The 16,210-nt window shown below is 39.3% G+C and overlaps 2 protein-coding genes across 5 annotated transcripts in view; both read right to left on the bottom strand.

Annotated features, from left to right (window-relative positions):
- LOC103129554 (round spermatid basic protein 1-like) overlaps positions 1 to 9,868 on the bottom strand; it is a 30,849-nt gene extending 20,981 nt beyond the window's left edge. The window contains exons 1-2 of the mRNA XM_007540708.2: positions 9,157 to 9,868; positions 2,847 to 2,978 (exon numbers count right to left, since the gene is read on the bottom strand). Coding sequence (XP_007540770.1) covers positions 2,847 to 2,978; positions 9,157 to 9,778 — 754 coding nt within the window. The 5' untranslated portion in view covers positions 9,779 to 9,868. The remainder of the gene's footprint in view (positions 1 to 2,846; positions 2,979 to 9,156) is intronic.
- Positions 9,869 to 13,584: 3,716 nt separating this feature from the next.
- ptpn12 (protein tyrosine phosphatase non-receptor type 12) overlaps positions 13,585 to 16,210 on the bottom strand; it is a 42,567-nt gene continuing 39,941 nt past the window's right edge. For all 4 annotated transcript variants that reach the window (XM_007540439.2, XM_007540431.2, XM_007540455.2 and 1 more), the window contains one exon: positions 13,585 to 15,723. In XM_007540439.2, the coding sequence (XP_007540501.1) occupies positions 15,714 to 15,723 (10 nt within the window). In that variant the 3' untranslated portion in view covers positions 13,585 to 15,713. The remainder of the gene's footprint in view (positions 15,724 to 16,210) is intronic.

Raw genomic sequence — 16,210 nt, 5'->3', positions numbered from 1 at the left:
CAGACGAGGGAGGAAGGGGATGCAGAATGTGAAACAGCAGAGGGACAGACGGTATTAAAGAGAGCAGCAGAGAGACGGGGTATTTAGAGTACAATACTAGAGCTACTAATCCAAAAGCTCTTTAACACACAAATCAGCCCTCCCACCCCAAATTCAAACTAAATATGGACACAAACAGAAACACTTCTGTTCCCAAATCTGAACCCCTCATCACACCAGCCAGATATTGACAAAAATGCCCGGATCATAATCAGTCTGGTGGAGATTTCTGTTATTATTTTCCAGGACTAAATTTAATAACCGCTTTATTTATTTTTTTGCTGCCACAAGCTCCAGTGCATTTCATTTTATGTGAAGAGAAATTTAGCCTCAGTTATTTCAATCTTTTAAAGGATCAAAATCTGAAAAGTGCGGCGTGTGTTTGTCTCACACGATGAGAACCCTTAAAAGGTTTAACCCTTAAACGGGTTAAACCTTTGCCGAGGCCGTCTCAAACAAAACGTGGAAAAATGAAAGTAAAACTCTCCATGGAGCGGCCAAAATCATTTCACATTCAGAAGAGAAGCCGACCTTCACAGTCGTTACATAATTATACATTTCTGATTATTTGGGCTAATTAGGATCACTCACATAATTAGGCTTATACGTTTCTAATCCACAGCCAAGTCATAAAATGCGGTGTAATATTTTCAGATGGCTTTCCGTCGTCTGACAGACTGAAAAGTTCAAAGAACACTATTATTTACTCATCAGGCTGATGCCTCTTCAGGTTTTGGGTTTTGAGGTCTTACCTTCCAACTCTGACTTCGAACGTCCCCAAAGTGTACAAACACACACCGCAGAAGCAAAACTGTTGCTTGACATAAAGCGGTGATTTTGAAATCCAGAAAAAAAAAAAAAAAGTATTATGCGACAAAGAATCTATCAAACACTCTATAATCATGTCACTTTTGTTCGGATTATTTTTAATACAGCAGGAAGCTGGTTAAAATGTTTTGAATGTTGTTCCTGTATCTTCTTATGTTACAGTTCTCAAAAAAGAAAATGGAAATCAGTGCAATTATAGAACAAAACAAAACAAGAAAATGCATTAAAGCTTGTGTTTTAATACATTTTATAATAACCAAAAAATGAAACCTGATTTTTAATCATCGATACGCCAATCAATGGACAGGGCACACAATAATAGCAGATAAATTGAAGATCCCATCGCTATTATTTAAATCTAGTTAAAATCCTTGTGCAGGTTAATCAGAAAGCTCTAACAGATCGATGCTGAAACTAAATACAGAGACTGAAAAGCCTTTTTCTTTTTTCCAACAAACAGCCACTCCATCAGTTAATTCACTGCAACCCTCAGTGTTATGACCACCGTAATAAAACCAGTGGAGCTAGTCCTGACAGGAAATCTCTTTCTGTTCCCCCTCTGCCTCCTGCTTTAAAGTAAAAGCACGTCTAATGAATAACTAAAATTCCTTGTGCCACTCGGCTGAACAGTCCTGATCTGTGTAAGGTCAGATAAGTTTGCAGTCAAATCCACACACAGGCCCACAAACAACCTCAGCGGCAGTAAAAAAAGATTTACTGTCAGAGTGGTCGTTTGCTGCTTATTGATTCTCCATCCTTTCCTCCACTGGCTCTCTCTCTCTCCCTCTCTCTCTCTCTCTCTCTGTCTCAATTGTAAACTTAACACTCTTTCGCTGATTAGATTTCTAACTTTCTCCTCTCAGTCTCTATGTCACTTGCGGCATTTGCAGGTTGAATACTCTGATTTAACACCACAGTACTTTCCTGCTCTGGTGTGCTAGTAAACCTCCCCCCCCCTTCCTCCTTCAGAAGATTAAAAATCTCACGGTGGATTTCAGCGTCTCCATTATCCTAAACACACATGATTAAGCACCAGACTCCCGCGCAGGGTGACTGCAGGATTAGCGCTCGCTCTTACTCTCGGTGTAAGATGACTGGTTCTTACTCTAGAACCAGTCATCTCCCAACTTCTCATAAGTAACGAGAAGATGAATCAACGTTACGAGGCCGCACTTCCTCTCTACAGAGAGCAGGAAGAGTGACATATTACAGATAATCTCTATGTAATTTCCATCTGCAGCCAGTGGTCATGGTGTGTGGTTAAAGTGCCGCTAAGTCCTTGAAATGTCACGGCGCGGCCATGACATTATGCTATGGAAGACTGCCAGTCCGACTGTAGTTTCAGAACAAATCAAATCAATGGGAATAAAGCCGGCATTCACCGAGATCTGCACGCCTGCGTGATGCGGATTTAACCTTGTGAGCTTCGCTCAACGGATGTTTTTCCTGATTGGGAAAAAAAAAAAAAAACTAAATAAATCATGAGCTCCGTTTCATCACATGGCAGGAAACCCGCCCCAAAAGGTCAACCTAATGTCACGGATGCCATCGTCACACCTTCAGCTTCCTGCTGCCAGCCCCGTTACAGCGAAACGTTTGGGTTTTTGCAGCACCGTACGAAGAGTTTTTATAACCTCTGAACATTAATCTTGCACTAACGATTAACTGCACACCATCTTGTGGAAGAAGGAGACTGAAATATGGAGCACGTTCAATCCGACGTCTGACACTGCTATGTTGTGTCAAAGTTTGGTGCTGCTTTCTGTCGTTTAGGCTTTACTTATTTAACAATCAAATCTCCCTAATAATTACTTTAATTAGAAAATAATTATTGTAAATGTAACTTAAATTGGTTTGGAGGGGGGGTGCATTTCCAGTTTGGACGTGTTAAAATGCCACTTTCACCAAGTGCAGCTTAAACAGACGAGATTTGTTTCCCTCCCGCTCATCATTTGGTATGCATGAGTGTTTCCACCAACCTTTAATCGGCTGCTTGACTTCGCCGTTCTCTCTCTTGATCTCATTCATCACTTTGTGCTTTTTCTTCTCCTTCTCTCGTTCTTTCACCTTCTTCTTTTCGCGAGCCTTCATCTTGTCCTTGTTGGGGTTTTCTGCAAAAATGGATAAGATAGGGTTTCATTATTGCAGACCACACAAGTTGATGCGCACTTAGTCCAGGTAATTTTTTTTTTTTTTAAACCAGAAAAATCTGTTAAAAATTTTAACATTCCTCTTTTGTTTGCTGGAGTGTTTTTTTTTTGGAAAGACACAGAAAGGACGCTGACTAACACCCACAGTTCCCGGCTGAGCAACGAGCCTCCACGTTTCTCGGTAAAACTTCCAAGTTTGATCCAATCTTTTTATTACTCACCCTCTTTGATCATTTGCTTCCTTTCACTTCCCATAAAAAATTCATTTAAAAAAAAAACCCTGATAACTTTCTTCTTTGAACCCCGTCAGCAGTAGCAGCTGGTAAGAAGGAAGCTGTGTTTTCATACAGCGGGTAGAAGACCACAGTCTAGCTCTGCTCACCGTTTGCAGGATCAAAGATAAAAGAACCCTTGCAGGAGCGCAGAAGAATAATAAGTGAACCGATTCGACATCAACACTCGGATAACGCCAAGTAAGCTGGTGACTGAAATCTACCAATTTTCAACTTGACCAGCTGACCACAAAAATTCACAGATTGGTAAATATCATTATTGTCCATATAGATGTCAGGGAAATAAATCAGTGGAGGTGACCATTTAAAATGTGAAACACTGTTTCACAGAAATTAAACTTTTTTTCACACACACACACACACACACACACACACAGTGTGACGTCAACTCTGATCCTGTCATGAATAATGAACGACAGCTCACACCAGAAACTGAAGAAAGAAACATTTCTGCTGCTACAGCTATCAAAAAAGGTATCGGTGACCTTTAGCATCTGCTTCTGAGACTCTGTCCAATAGCCCAATTAATACATTAACAAATAAAATGCAAGTTCATAACATTTGGAATAAGCCAACAATTATCGCACTCGGATTTTGAAATGTCGATATTTTGCGCAGCCTTAATAGAGTGGTCCGTCAAAATGTAGAGAGGGAAAACTACTCAATACACTCAAGTGCCTCATTTTATAAATTGAACATCAAGAATAAAATAAATGTCAGATCACTCAAAGAAATTAGGAAAATAAAAGCTGCAGGTTTCATATCAATTTGGCTCCAGAGGAAGCAGCAGGCTTTAGTGGAGGGAGCCTCAACTTTACTGCCAGATTTATAGAAAAATGAACCCTGCCAGAGGTGTCAGATTCATAAATGGTCTGTTCCTGCGTCTAGGAGACGGCAGCCCAGGTGGTTGGCCTAACCTCAACTGCACTGCAAAGAGAAAAGGGGAAAAAAAGCAGACTGCATCGCAGCTCAATACAGGGGAATTCCCCATAGAAATGAACAGAAACTTTCTCATAGGCTTCATTAGTTCTAATATGCAGACGTCTGTGGCGATATAAATGAATGTGCAGCCCTTTTCTGGTTGTTTTGTTTTCTGATTTTGCTGCAGCCGTCGGTTTTGAAGGGGAGCGCAGCGGGTGGTTTTCACCATTCCGATGATCACAGGAGAGACGCCAGAGGCAGGCGGCTCGCAATCTCCAACTACACCACCCGTTGCTCGCATCCAGCGTCTTAAATTCAGGGGAACAAAATGAGAAAACAAGACGTACGCTTATATCAGCGTATGCGTTTTTGTTTGATGTCTGTTTGGGGGTGGGGGGGATGCAATTTACAATGAAAAACAGCTTTCACCGTCTGTGCTCAGTTTTGCTCTCATTTCACTGGTGTTTAAAACTTGTGCATTTTGCAGACATTTCTGAGCATAACCCTGCAACATGGTGACCCCCGGTGACCTTTAAATGCAGGAGAACATTTGGACCTGCAGCAACATAATATTGCTGCTGTACAAATCTTGACATAGTAAACCAATACTGACAAACTGCCTCTTTCAGTTTCAACATCTGTCCATCAATAAAAAAAAAATAATAAAAAAAAAGCCATGCACTTTTGTTCTTTTTTTAAACAAGAACACAAACGCACGAAAGAAAAGAAGCACTCTGCTTAGTTTATTGGATGTTTCGTGTTTGAATACGGGACACTCAAAACAAGCTCAAACACTGGCGTGCCCAGGAACGTTGGGAAGCATAATCCATCAAGCCTCTGTCGCATTCTTAAAGTTATGCAAGTAAAAAAAATAAAAAAAAGGAGCTAAATGAAGACCATATTTTTTCCAGGAGGCTCATACTGTGGATCTGTCAACGGCATGTCAGCACACACATGGCCCCTGAATGAAACTGAATTTATTCATCATAAAAAAAAAGTGCATGAAGTCAGATTTTTGATTCACAAATAGCTACAGGGAAGAAGATATCCTTTATTTCCAATGAAACAAGCTGAGCACACCAACGTCTTATAAAACGGAAACCTCCGCATCAATATGCTGCTTCCGGTATAGCAAGTCCAAGCTTCTCAAGAAAATAATATCTAATAAGGCAAACCAAATCCAACCCAGGCGTAACTCGGACTAAGACGTTTGAGCAACTTAGAGCTCTTTTAATAGGTATCAGAGAAGACTCCAGGGTAAACAGACTTTATGGGTCCATTTGTTTCTTGTTTTTTCAAGAGTCGAATGTGGAAAATATTTGCTGAGGGAAAAAAAATACACAAGACACCAGGAGCATGTTGATTAAGCAGCAAACTGTAGCTTCTACCTGAGCAGACAGCATGGCTAACGAACCAGCTAGCATAAGCTTGTTGTACTGATTTGCTTTACAGAGAGCAAAACCATAAAAAAGTAACATTCTGCACAATAATCACTCAAAGAGTGAGATATTCTGTGACCTTTTATGCAAATCTGTTGAGTCATCTCTTAGTGGCTAAGATAACTATTAAACATTTACATCAACACAAAGTCATTTTTTAACTTCCTAGTAAACCCTTTGACTTGCCCAGGTATAAACACAAGTCAGAGTTAGAAGGAAAACAAAACAAAACAAAAAAAAAATTAAATTGTGACATTTGTTGCATGTTTCCATCAATCGACAGTGGGCTGAGGATGTTACTTAAGCTACTTAAACATTAATTATTGCTGGTTGTTTTTTTTTTTTTTTATTTACTTTTTTAAATTTATTAACAGAGTAAAAATTTGTTCCACTTTTTTCCCCCCCTCACAAAATGTTGATTCCATTCTGAGAATCGTCTTAAAACGTTTACATTCACTATCCCGACAGCAACCAACCCTTTTCTGTCGCAGGACCGAATGCAGTCGCTGTTCCTTGAGGGAAGCGCCAACGCCAGCTAACACTAATAATATTACTTGATGATCTGATACTGCTTGGATCCTCGTAGGAGAATTCTTGCCCTTCAAGAGAGAGAGAGAGAGAGTACAGTGCAACTTTAAGAAAGAGTTTCTGAACCTGTTAGTCTCCATGCTTAAACTCCATCTGAGAAAAATGTTTAACACCAGTGAAAGGAATGTTACTAGACATGTCAGAAAATAATAGTTCATGCTGCAACCATAGATGTCGAATTAATAGCGTTAAAGGAAATCATTTACCTTATTTTTAAAGCAAGAATACACAGATGTATACCAATTTTGATCAATTCTGTGGTTGTATAAAGAACTGCCTGCTAGTTTTTTTTACACCAACAATATTAAAGTATTTTTTTCGCCCCCCCCCCGTCTGTTTACAGCACTGTATCTTCCAACCTTTCGGGTGGACTTGGGCAATAACATCCTATCCTAGTGTCCAATTTGACAGCAGTAGCTGTTCACAGTGTGTCATGACCTCTTAAACTGACCAACTGGAAAAGGGTGACGTCATGCGCTCACACACACCGACATGTGCCCACCGGATCTCCCCGCCGGAGTCAGAGCACTAAAAACGTCCATTTGTGAGGAGACACAGGCACACAGAAAACAAAACGCGGGTCTGTCCGAAAATATGTCTACCCTATATGTTTTTTCACATTACAACCACAGACGGCAACGTGTTTTATGAGGACTTTAGGTGATAGACCAAAAGAACATAATGCATAATTACAAAGTGGAAGGAAAATTCTACAATGTTTCCAAAGTCGATCTCGCTGTATACTTTACTGTCGGGATGGGTGAGCTGTGTTACTTTTCTCCCACACAATCTGGATGTTGGTCACGTTGTTCAACTCTGGTCCAGTTTTACCTGAACATCTTGCCGTGTCCCAGTCATGCCTTTTGGCAAACTGAAAACAAGATTTATTTCCACAATAGCTCTCTTTTGCCAACACTTCCATAGAAGCCAGATTTGTGGATGATGAAATAAAGATGTCTATCAACGCTTGGGATATTGCTTCCTAACCTAATCCAACTTTAAACTTCTCCAAAACTACATCCCCAGCTTGTCTGCTTTATTCCTTGGCATGTATTGAAGCAATTTGTTGACTAATGTTCTCCAACAAATACAGAACAGATGTATTTATACTGAGATTAAATTACACACAGGGCAACTCTAGTTATTAATTGTAATTGACTTCCGACTGGTTGCATGGTATTTCATCTGAGGGTATCAAAACAAATGGGCCCCACAGTTACACCAGATTTATTTTATTTATTTTAGGAAAACTTTAAAACTAAAAACATGCCACACTCCTCCTATTTTAGAGCTGGTTGGTCAACCAAACAATATAAAATTCATTGGGATTCCAAGTTCTATAATGCAAAGTTATTTATATAATAGACGACAACCAAATTAAAAACTAATTCAGGAATACTATCGCTAGATTACCCACAACTCTGCATGGACAGATGTTACTGGATTAATAAAAGTAATTTAAGTCAGTTTAAGATATGTCTTTTGACATATCTTAAAGTCTTAAAGCTTATTTTAAGCTTTAAGACTAAAGCTTAAAATAAAATGTGTGATTCAGAGTTAATAAACATCTTATTGGCTATAACTTGAATAAACGTGGAGAAGTAAAAAGTGTATGAATACTGATATACTGTGGCTCTCACCCTGTCACTAAAATATAATAAAGATGCAGAATTGTTGTTGCAAAGACTGCATGGATTCAATATTTGGAATAGGCAATATTATTGAAGTAGTCTTGCATTTAAACTCAGCTTTCAAATATTAAAAGTGGCCAGTCTAGTCAGATGCCCTGGCATTGCTTTTATACACTTGGTAAGATGAAGCAGCTCAGGGAGATTGGTTCAACCAATGTCATTACGTAGAAGAAATAGAAGAGGAAAAAAAAGTAAATTGAGGATTTGTGCCTTCAGACAAAAACAAACATAGTACACATAGTAAATTACTTTCAATTTGCAATGGTTAAGTCGTAGAAGGACTGAATAGTTTATTTAGGTAACTATATGTGACAATGTTAGTGTTGCTTCTCAGAATGTGTAGTACTTAACAACACAGTTTGACAGTGATAACACATAAATCCTAAATACAGTTAAGGTGAAACAAATTGTGATTATTTCTAAATGAATTTCTGCCACCTTCATAATTGTTTAAGCTAGCTCAGGACGCCGTCTGACTGCTCATCCATACAGCCTGGGGTTACAGAGGGGGGCGTGGTGCACTACCAAAACAACACTTGGCCTATAATGGCGGGCGGCTGTCATATTGTTTTGACAGAATGAGCGTGTAGTTCTTCTACGCTCACAACTCGTAATAAAAATAAACCGAAGAAGCATAAAAAATAAACAACTTGGCTCGGGTTCTAGGTGGACATTTGGTTTAGTTTCACTATAATTGCCGTTTTCGAATAAAATGTGCAACATTGTAGCCATACGTCGTAATTACGTAACTATTCCGCCGCAGCACGAGAGCGGCTGATTATAATTCCAACTACCAGGTCGCACGACGGACCGATGCTCTTTCTAGAGCTCGAGGGTTCACGCGCGGGTGAGCGAGCGACAAAAAAAAAAAAAAAAGCTGGCAGAGCGCAGCCCGTAGACACGTCGATCAAACCGAGTTTAAAAATCACTAAACATGTTGTAAACATTCCCCCTGTCGTTCAAATGTCGATTACAGAAGCGCTTGGCTCGTTTGTGTATGATTTCACGAGTGATGATTTTAAAACAGGAGCTAAAAGCGGGACTGCTGGGATAAATTAAAAGGCAGCCACTCTCTGGGTCAGGGCCACATGTTCAAATAGCTGAATCTACCAGCCAAGAAGCTATAAAAGGGCACAACTCGAGACTACTTATTAGAAACATGAAAGTTCTGGTATTAAAGACGTAAAAGAAAATTATAATGGCCTACCTTTTGATGGTAACAGGACATCTCCATTTTCTCTCTTCGCTGCAGAAACGTTGTTAAATCCTTTAATGTCGTTGCTGTTAGTAACATTATTCCCAACTCCGGAGGTCACCAACAGTTTATGTCTCTTTTTCTCCTCCCCGCCTTCTTTCCTTTTTTCTCTCTCCTTCTGTTTATCTTTACACTTGGTTTTCGAGGAAGGCGCCTTGTGGAGGAAGAAATCGCTCTGTTTAAAGACTTTGAGTGGCTGGGATCCATCGGTAGCAGGCACCGGAGGGTTGCTGCTGCTGCTCGTCTTACCCGGGCTGAAGCTCCATAAGCCCGCGTTACTGCTACTACAATTCTGCTGCTTAGTGAGCTGTTGGGTTTTCTTTTTCCCGCTTCCGTTGTTTCCATCACCCCCGTCCTTGCTGACTTTCTTGGGTTTAACGCTCCTATCCTCGACTCGGACCTTCTTGGGTGGCGGTGGGCTAAAATCTCCGGAACACTGCGGGCGGTTGTCAGCGGCTCCCTTCGACTCGGTTGCCTTACCGAGTCCGTTTTTGACCGAAGCTCCGGCAGCGGAAGGAGAAGGAGCAACAACCAGAGCTCCGGAAAGGTGAACAGAGCCCTGCGAGTCAGCCATCTTGAGGCTTCTCCCTCTATTTACTCTCTTCCCCAACGGCCGCCGATGCTGCTGTTTTTTTTTTTTTTCCGCGACGTGCAAGCTATGTGGGGGCGGGGCTTCGCCTTGATTGACAAGTATGGAATCGGGGGCGTGGCTAGATTATGACTGACGGCAGGGGGCGGGGCTAGCCTGCATAAATAAGGAACTGTTTTTCACATCAGTAAAGCCTCTCTGTTTATCTCAGACACTGAATAATGTAAATTGACTCAAGTAATTTTGTCAGAGAAAAAAAAATGCATTTACAACTACATCAAAACTCAATTTAGTAAACTATATTTTTGATTTAATAAAGCACATTTGACTATTCATTGATTATGAAAATAATTTAGAAGTCAGGCAACGATAACCTAAGTAGATGCAAAATGCAGTTTTAATTTTATTTATTGGGGGGGGCGGGAGTCCAAATCAACTTGGTCCAACTTTTCCTAAAAATAAAAGTGGCCTAGTCAAAGTCCTGACTGAAATCTGACTGACATGCTGTGGAGGTGCATGAAACAGGTTGTTCATTCTTGAAATCTTGTGGTGAGGCTGAAATAAAACAATTCAGCAAAAATTCCTCCTCGCTAATTTAAAAGACTCTGCGAGTTTTAACAAATGCTCCATGGCAGTCGTTGGCACAACCAGTTGTTACATTTGGAGCAATCACTTTCACATAACATGAGGTTGGTTCGGATATCTTTTCTCCCTTGACAGATGCCAGCTAATCTGATTCAAAGCGTTACTCTTCGATAGTTTTAATCAAGTCAGTATGAATGCGGCCCCTCTTGTTATTGTAATTAAAAAGATAAGCCTTCTGTTTGTTTGTTTTTTATTTATCTAATATACAGCAGCAGGCTCATCACTCTCACTTTTTATTATACGAGGTTGTAAATCTTCTGGCTAGGTTTAAACTCTGATTCACTGAATTGTAAATGTTTTCTTCAATTAAAAAAAAAAAAAAAGGCAAAATGTTAGCAAACAACAGCCAGTTATTAACATTGCAAACCGCATCAGATGTTGAGATCAGATGCGAGCTAGAGGTGGGAACTGGAGTTACTCTGATTCAAACGCAGTTATTTCCTGCAAGTTTTCTATTTCCTACATGCTTTCAAACGGAGCTGACACAGTTTGCGGCATCTTCAGACGCTACAGCTACACACGCTCAGCTGTAGCTGGTTATATTTATAACATTACATAACGAGTTAAAGTGCTCATTGGGGAAACTGAGGTGTCCCAGTTAAGGCAGCAACCTGGCTACATTTGAAACATTCTTAATTCATAGTATGCCAAATAAAATATCAGAGCTTGGATCAGTCCCTCTGGATGTTTTTCCCAGAAAGAATGGTGAGGTTTTTTGTTTGTTTGTTTTAGTTATGCACACAGTTCAGTCTGTATTTGGTGTAAAAAAAAAAAAGCACATTTGGGTGGAGCTGTGTAAGATTATTCCAATAGCATCATTCCAATAGTATCATTAAAGCATAAAGATCAGGGCGTTCAAGCCATGCATTAACCTCTAGTGTATGTTATGAGTGTAAATAAGATGCATTAATGATTTCCGGACTGTTGATGAAGCATCCTGTTAATGCCTAATTAATTCCCTGCCCTTAAACACAAAGTTGCCGACCCTTTAATTTAGCTAATTTAAATCTAAATTAGATGTTATTAATTTACACGAGTGCAGTTTCTCTTCTTTTAGCAGAATTTACAGTTACAGTAATGCACTTAAAAAAAGATGGATGGTCCATTAACAAAGGCTGTAAAGGAGCATGTGGATCAGATGTCTATTGTTTAACACCAAGAGGTCATGCGTTTTATAATTATGATTTCATGTCTTGCGGGGTGTGTTGCCAGATTTTTCACCAGTGTGTGTGTGTGTGTGGCCGATTCAGGATTCAGCGTGGGAACTGGCTCCCTCTGAGGTCATTTTAACTCTTTGACCCCACTAGGATCACCTCTGGTCTAATAGCGAATCTTATGTCATGATTTTTCCAGTTAAAATCACTTTCATTTTCCCGATTTAAAAACAAAAGATAATGAAAATCTTTATACATTTCATTTTCTTAACTGAACTTAGATCAGCTGTTTCACAACTTATAAAACTAAAAAAAATAAAATAAAATAAAATAAAAAATGTTGGAATGCATCATCCAACAAGAAAGTGTTAACTTTGATAACTATTTTGTTTGGGAAAATAAGCAAATCTTTTTGCTCCGGGTGGCATCTTAGCCACACCCAGTTTACGGATGACTTGTGGAGTTGAAAATTATGATCTTTCGTGAAAGACTGTGCATTAGTCATGCTTTAATCTCTCTTACATGGAAAAAAGTGTTTGAAAAATATTTCTAGGAACAAAAACAAACAGAAAACTAAACACTGTTGAGCTTCAGAGAGCATGCTCGAAGCCAGAGCACTAATCAACCAGCTTATGTAAGTGCGTTGTATTTATGTTACTCTTTAGAGAGCAGAATGAGAAAAACCTCTAGTTTTGCACAGTAAGCACAAGAAAAATATTACAAAACAAAATGCTTTTTGAACATTTTTGGCTAAATCTTTATTTTATAAATTGTGCTCAATTTTCTCTTCCTAATTTGGATGTTTTTCCTTGTGCCCATAAAATGATTTCCTTTTTCAAGCCTGTGTAGAAACACCATGGTGTCTTCCTGACAAATGTTCATTAATCTCCCTCCAACACTTCACTTATGATCCATTATCTAGTCATCATATTCTAATTTATTAGACAGCATTATAACTTCATAAGTCAGAGTGAATTATTAAAAGCTCATCTGGTCTGCATCCTAAAACGATTACCGTCCACGCATACCGTCATTCATCCGACTGGCAAAACCCGAGTGAGAAAACAAAAACAGGAGCATGTTTACTTTAGGTTCATCTTTACTGATTGATTTCTGCAACATACAAACATTTTGGAGTGGGTCCGACTGTGTTTTTGTGCTGTGGCGGAGCAGGAGGGTGAGGCGGCGAATCAACTCGCGTTTTAGTCCAACGGTGATTAAAGGAGAGGCTGGAGAGGAGGGGAGGCGTTCTCGCTTAAAAAGGCACAGTTGGGCTCCCTTCTGAGTTTGAGGTTTGCATAAATGAGCGAAGCGGAGACAGAAAAACGAGAAAACGAAACAGTTAAATAGCCCGTGTCTCTTGTCCGCGCGAGTGTGTGTGTGTGTGTGTGTTTTCTTTTCGTGTAACTCTGAACCGCTTACATCTGCTTAATCGAAGCGATCAGTACAGTATCACAGCTTTAAGAAAAATTTAAACCCTAAGACGCTAAGTGAAGGACAACAAAAAAAAAACGTTAGCGCACAAAATAGCTGGGGGGGGGAGGGAGATTTTATAAAATGGAGAAGCTGAGTGAGCATGTGGGACGCAACAAACAACTTTGTGTACAAAAATAACTTTCAAAATATCATTTACAAAAACAATGAATTATTATTTCCATCATTAATATTATTATTATTAATACAATCTTATCCAGAGCCCATTGTAGTCATCATTCAGGGCCCAGTAGGCGGTCTGTGCTTCCTGCTCTGCCCACCAGTTAAAACATTTATTAACCTGTTAGCCATAAAGCCTGAAAACAACAACAACAAAAATTAAACCCTGAACATGTTCACCATAAGATATCAGAATAACTTACATTATCTATGTGGAGGAATCATCATCATCATCATCATCATGCACTGAACTTCTTACATCTTCTGTTAATACAAATATTTAAAGAATAGCAAAAAGAAACTGGAAACATTACATATCTAAACTGCTCTGTACAGTTCTTTATCTTTATAGAAAAAAAAACTATGCATATACTGTATAGCAACTGTTGCTTAAAAAGAAAGAAAAAAACAGGTGATGTTATTCAGAACAGAACAGTAGTCCTTGGTCTTTATAGCTGCTCCTGGTGTGTTACAGGGTCATTAACAGGTACACAGATTAGCCTGTGTGTGTGTGTTTGTGTGTGTGATTGGGAGAGAGGAGCAGCTGGCGGATTAATATTTCTGTCAAATCCCAGTTTCAAGTGTTTCAGGTGTAACATTCAGGCTCTGAAACACAGATATACCGTGAGAAGATTTTTTTTTTTTTAAAAAGAGGACGAAAACAGTAACAGGATTTTGGCCAGAGCTACTGACACCCCTGGTGAAGATGTGGAGAAACTGTTCAAATAAAAAAATAAAAAAACCAAAAAATATTCATCTTTTATTAGAGAAACAATTTCTTACAGAGAAATGTTGAAAAGTCCAGCATGTAATGTCAGTACATTTATTCAGCGAGGGGACGAAAGTTAAGATTGTTTTTAAACAAAGTCACAGCTGGAACAATCGTTGGTCCCTCTTTCAATTAACTAAACGCAACTTAGACGTTTCATAATTTACACTTTTCCATTACTTTATAATTTACTAAGTTTCTATTAGCTCTAGAACAGTGATCAGAAGCTGTGCATTTTGGTCAGACAGGATTAATATTAAGCTTTTCCCACATTAATCAGTCCAGGTGGGCTTGGCGTGAAAGAATGAAGACGCTGAAAACCGTTTTGTGCCTGCCGTTAAGTACAGTAGTGGATCCGTGATGCTGTGGGCCCGTTTCTCTTCCACAAACAATGGGAATACTGATACGAGTACAAAACAACTAGAGCTCTTTCTGTTAATATTAATTAATAGCAGAAATTCTTAAATAAAATTCTGATTTCAGTGTAGGATGGCGCTACTGGATTAAAATCTGAATTTAGTTTTAGGCTTTTGACAAATCTTTACCAGGGGGGCCCGAAAAGTGAAACCAGAAACACAAATGTTCTTTTTTAGATTTTAAGTTCCGATAAATAAACGATTGATATTTTCAATTTTGCAAATGACTTATGAATTTTCTACTGTTTCAAAAACTCTCCATCAATCTTGCAGCCCAGGCTACATTTAACTGATTGGTCTGACAGATTCAGTGAAAAAAATTAAAATAAAATAAAAAATAAATAAAACTTTCTGCACTTGAGTTTCTCAGACTCGGTAGGGAATAGATTAAAGCACATAAGAAAAAAAAAAAAAGAGGAAATTCTCACGTTAGTGACTCAAAGATTTAAAGGTAAAATCAAACTCTTTGAACTTAGGTGAAGGGGTGTCATTATTCAACAGTGTAATTAGCAAATCCCGTTAGCATTCGGACGCCAACAACAAAAAAAAAAAAAAAAGGGCGTAAAAATGGAAAACAGTGGAACCCGATAGAAAAATTACCGAATGGCGGAAAACCCTCAACGCTCCAGTGTCCATCCTGATCTCATGTGAAGTAGCACCAGAAAGAAGAGACAAAGAGAGAGAGACAGCAATACAAAAGAAGTCAGAGAAAGTACCCAGGCAACCTCTGCATACCCAACTGAAAAGGTTGCATCATGAGTACGAGATTATCTAAGTTCGCTTTGAAGATTGTTCGTTCAGCGGGAGGCAGCAGAACCACTTCTGGGACAGAGATCTGCTTCGTCGCTCTCTAGCTTTTCCTGATGAAGTTGCTTTTCTTCTCATTTGGCTTGAAACTTGTTTAAGAGTCTCTTAGATCTCGCTTCATTTAGTGTAAAAAAAAAAAAGAAAAAAAAAGAAGTAGAAGTAGAAGAAGAAACTAGGCTCTTCTTTTAGCCCGCTATCAGTATAAGAGAGAGAGATCCCATGTCAGCTTCTACAGAAGTCAACACTGTGAGGAGCAAAAACTCAGGAATAAAAGTCTCATATTCTTTTCCTGTGTGCCAGCCTGTTCTTTTTTGTTGTTTTTTTGTTTGTTTGTTTTTTTGTTTTGTTTTGTTTGTTTGTGCCGACCAGTCAGGACTCCGTATCCTAACGAGGAAAAGCAGCCGATGGTGGATGGATCCTTCCATCATGTCCACTTCGCAGGGGGTTCTCGAGGGCCTTTGGGCTGAGTGCAGCGGTTACCGAACCCTGAAAGGAGAAAGGCTCTTAGCTGGGTTTGCTTTTCTTTGGACGGAATAAATGGCATCTGAAAGTTTCCCTCCGTTCTGCCTGCTCTGAAAAGCCAAACGTTTCCTGCACACGCGGTCCAAAGCTAGATTTCCCTTCAGCAAAGGCAAACGCCACACATCAAAAAATATGTCCGTCAGCAACACTCTCTGAAAATGTGCTGCGATTCTTTTTTTTTTTTTTTTTTCCTTCAAGCCCGTACCCCCTGAAACCCTCTTTAAACTTATTCCCATTTTGTCACGTTCCAACCACAAGCTTCAATGATGGTACATAACTAACGCAAAACAAAAATGATGAATGTTTCTTTTTTATTTTGGCAAATAAAAACCTGAAGTGGTTTGGATATATTTTAAGAACTGCAGTGTCGACACTTTGTGGAACAACAGCTCGCTGAAATTACAGCTGCAAGTCTTTTACGTCGTCTCTGTGCCAGCTTTGCACATTGAGA

The sequence above is a fragment of the Poecilia formosa genome, unplaced genomic scaffold, assembly GCF_000485575.1.
Source record: "Poecilia formosa unplaced genomic scaffold, Poecilia_formosa-5.1.2 Scaffold9, whole genome shotgun sequence".
Lineage (NCBI taxonomy): Eukaryota > Metazoa > Chordata > Actinopteri > Cyprinodontiformes > Poeciliidae > Poecilia > Poecilia formosa.
The sequence above is the reverse complement of the archived record's forward strand: the minus strand, read 5'-3'. Positions and strand labels throughout refer to the sequence as shown.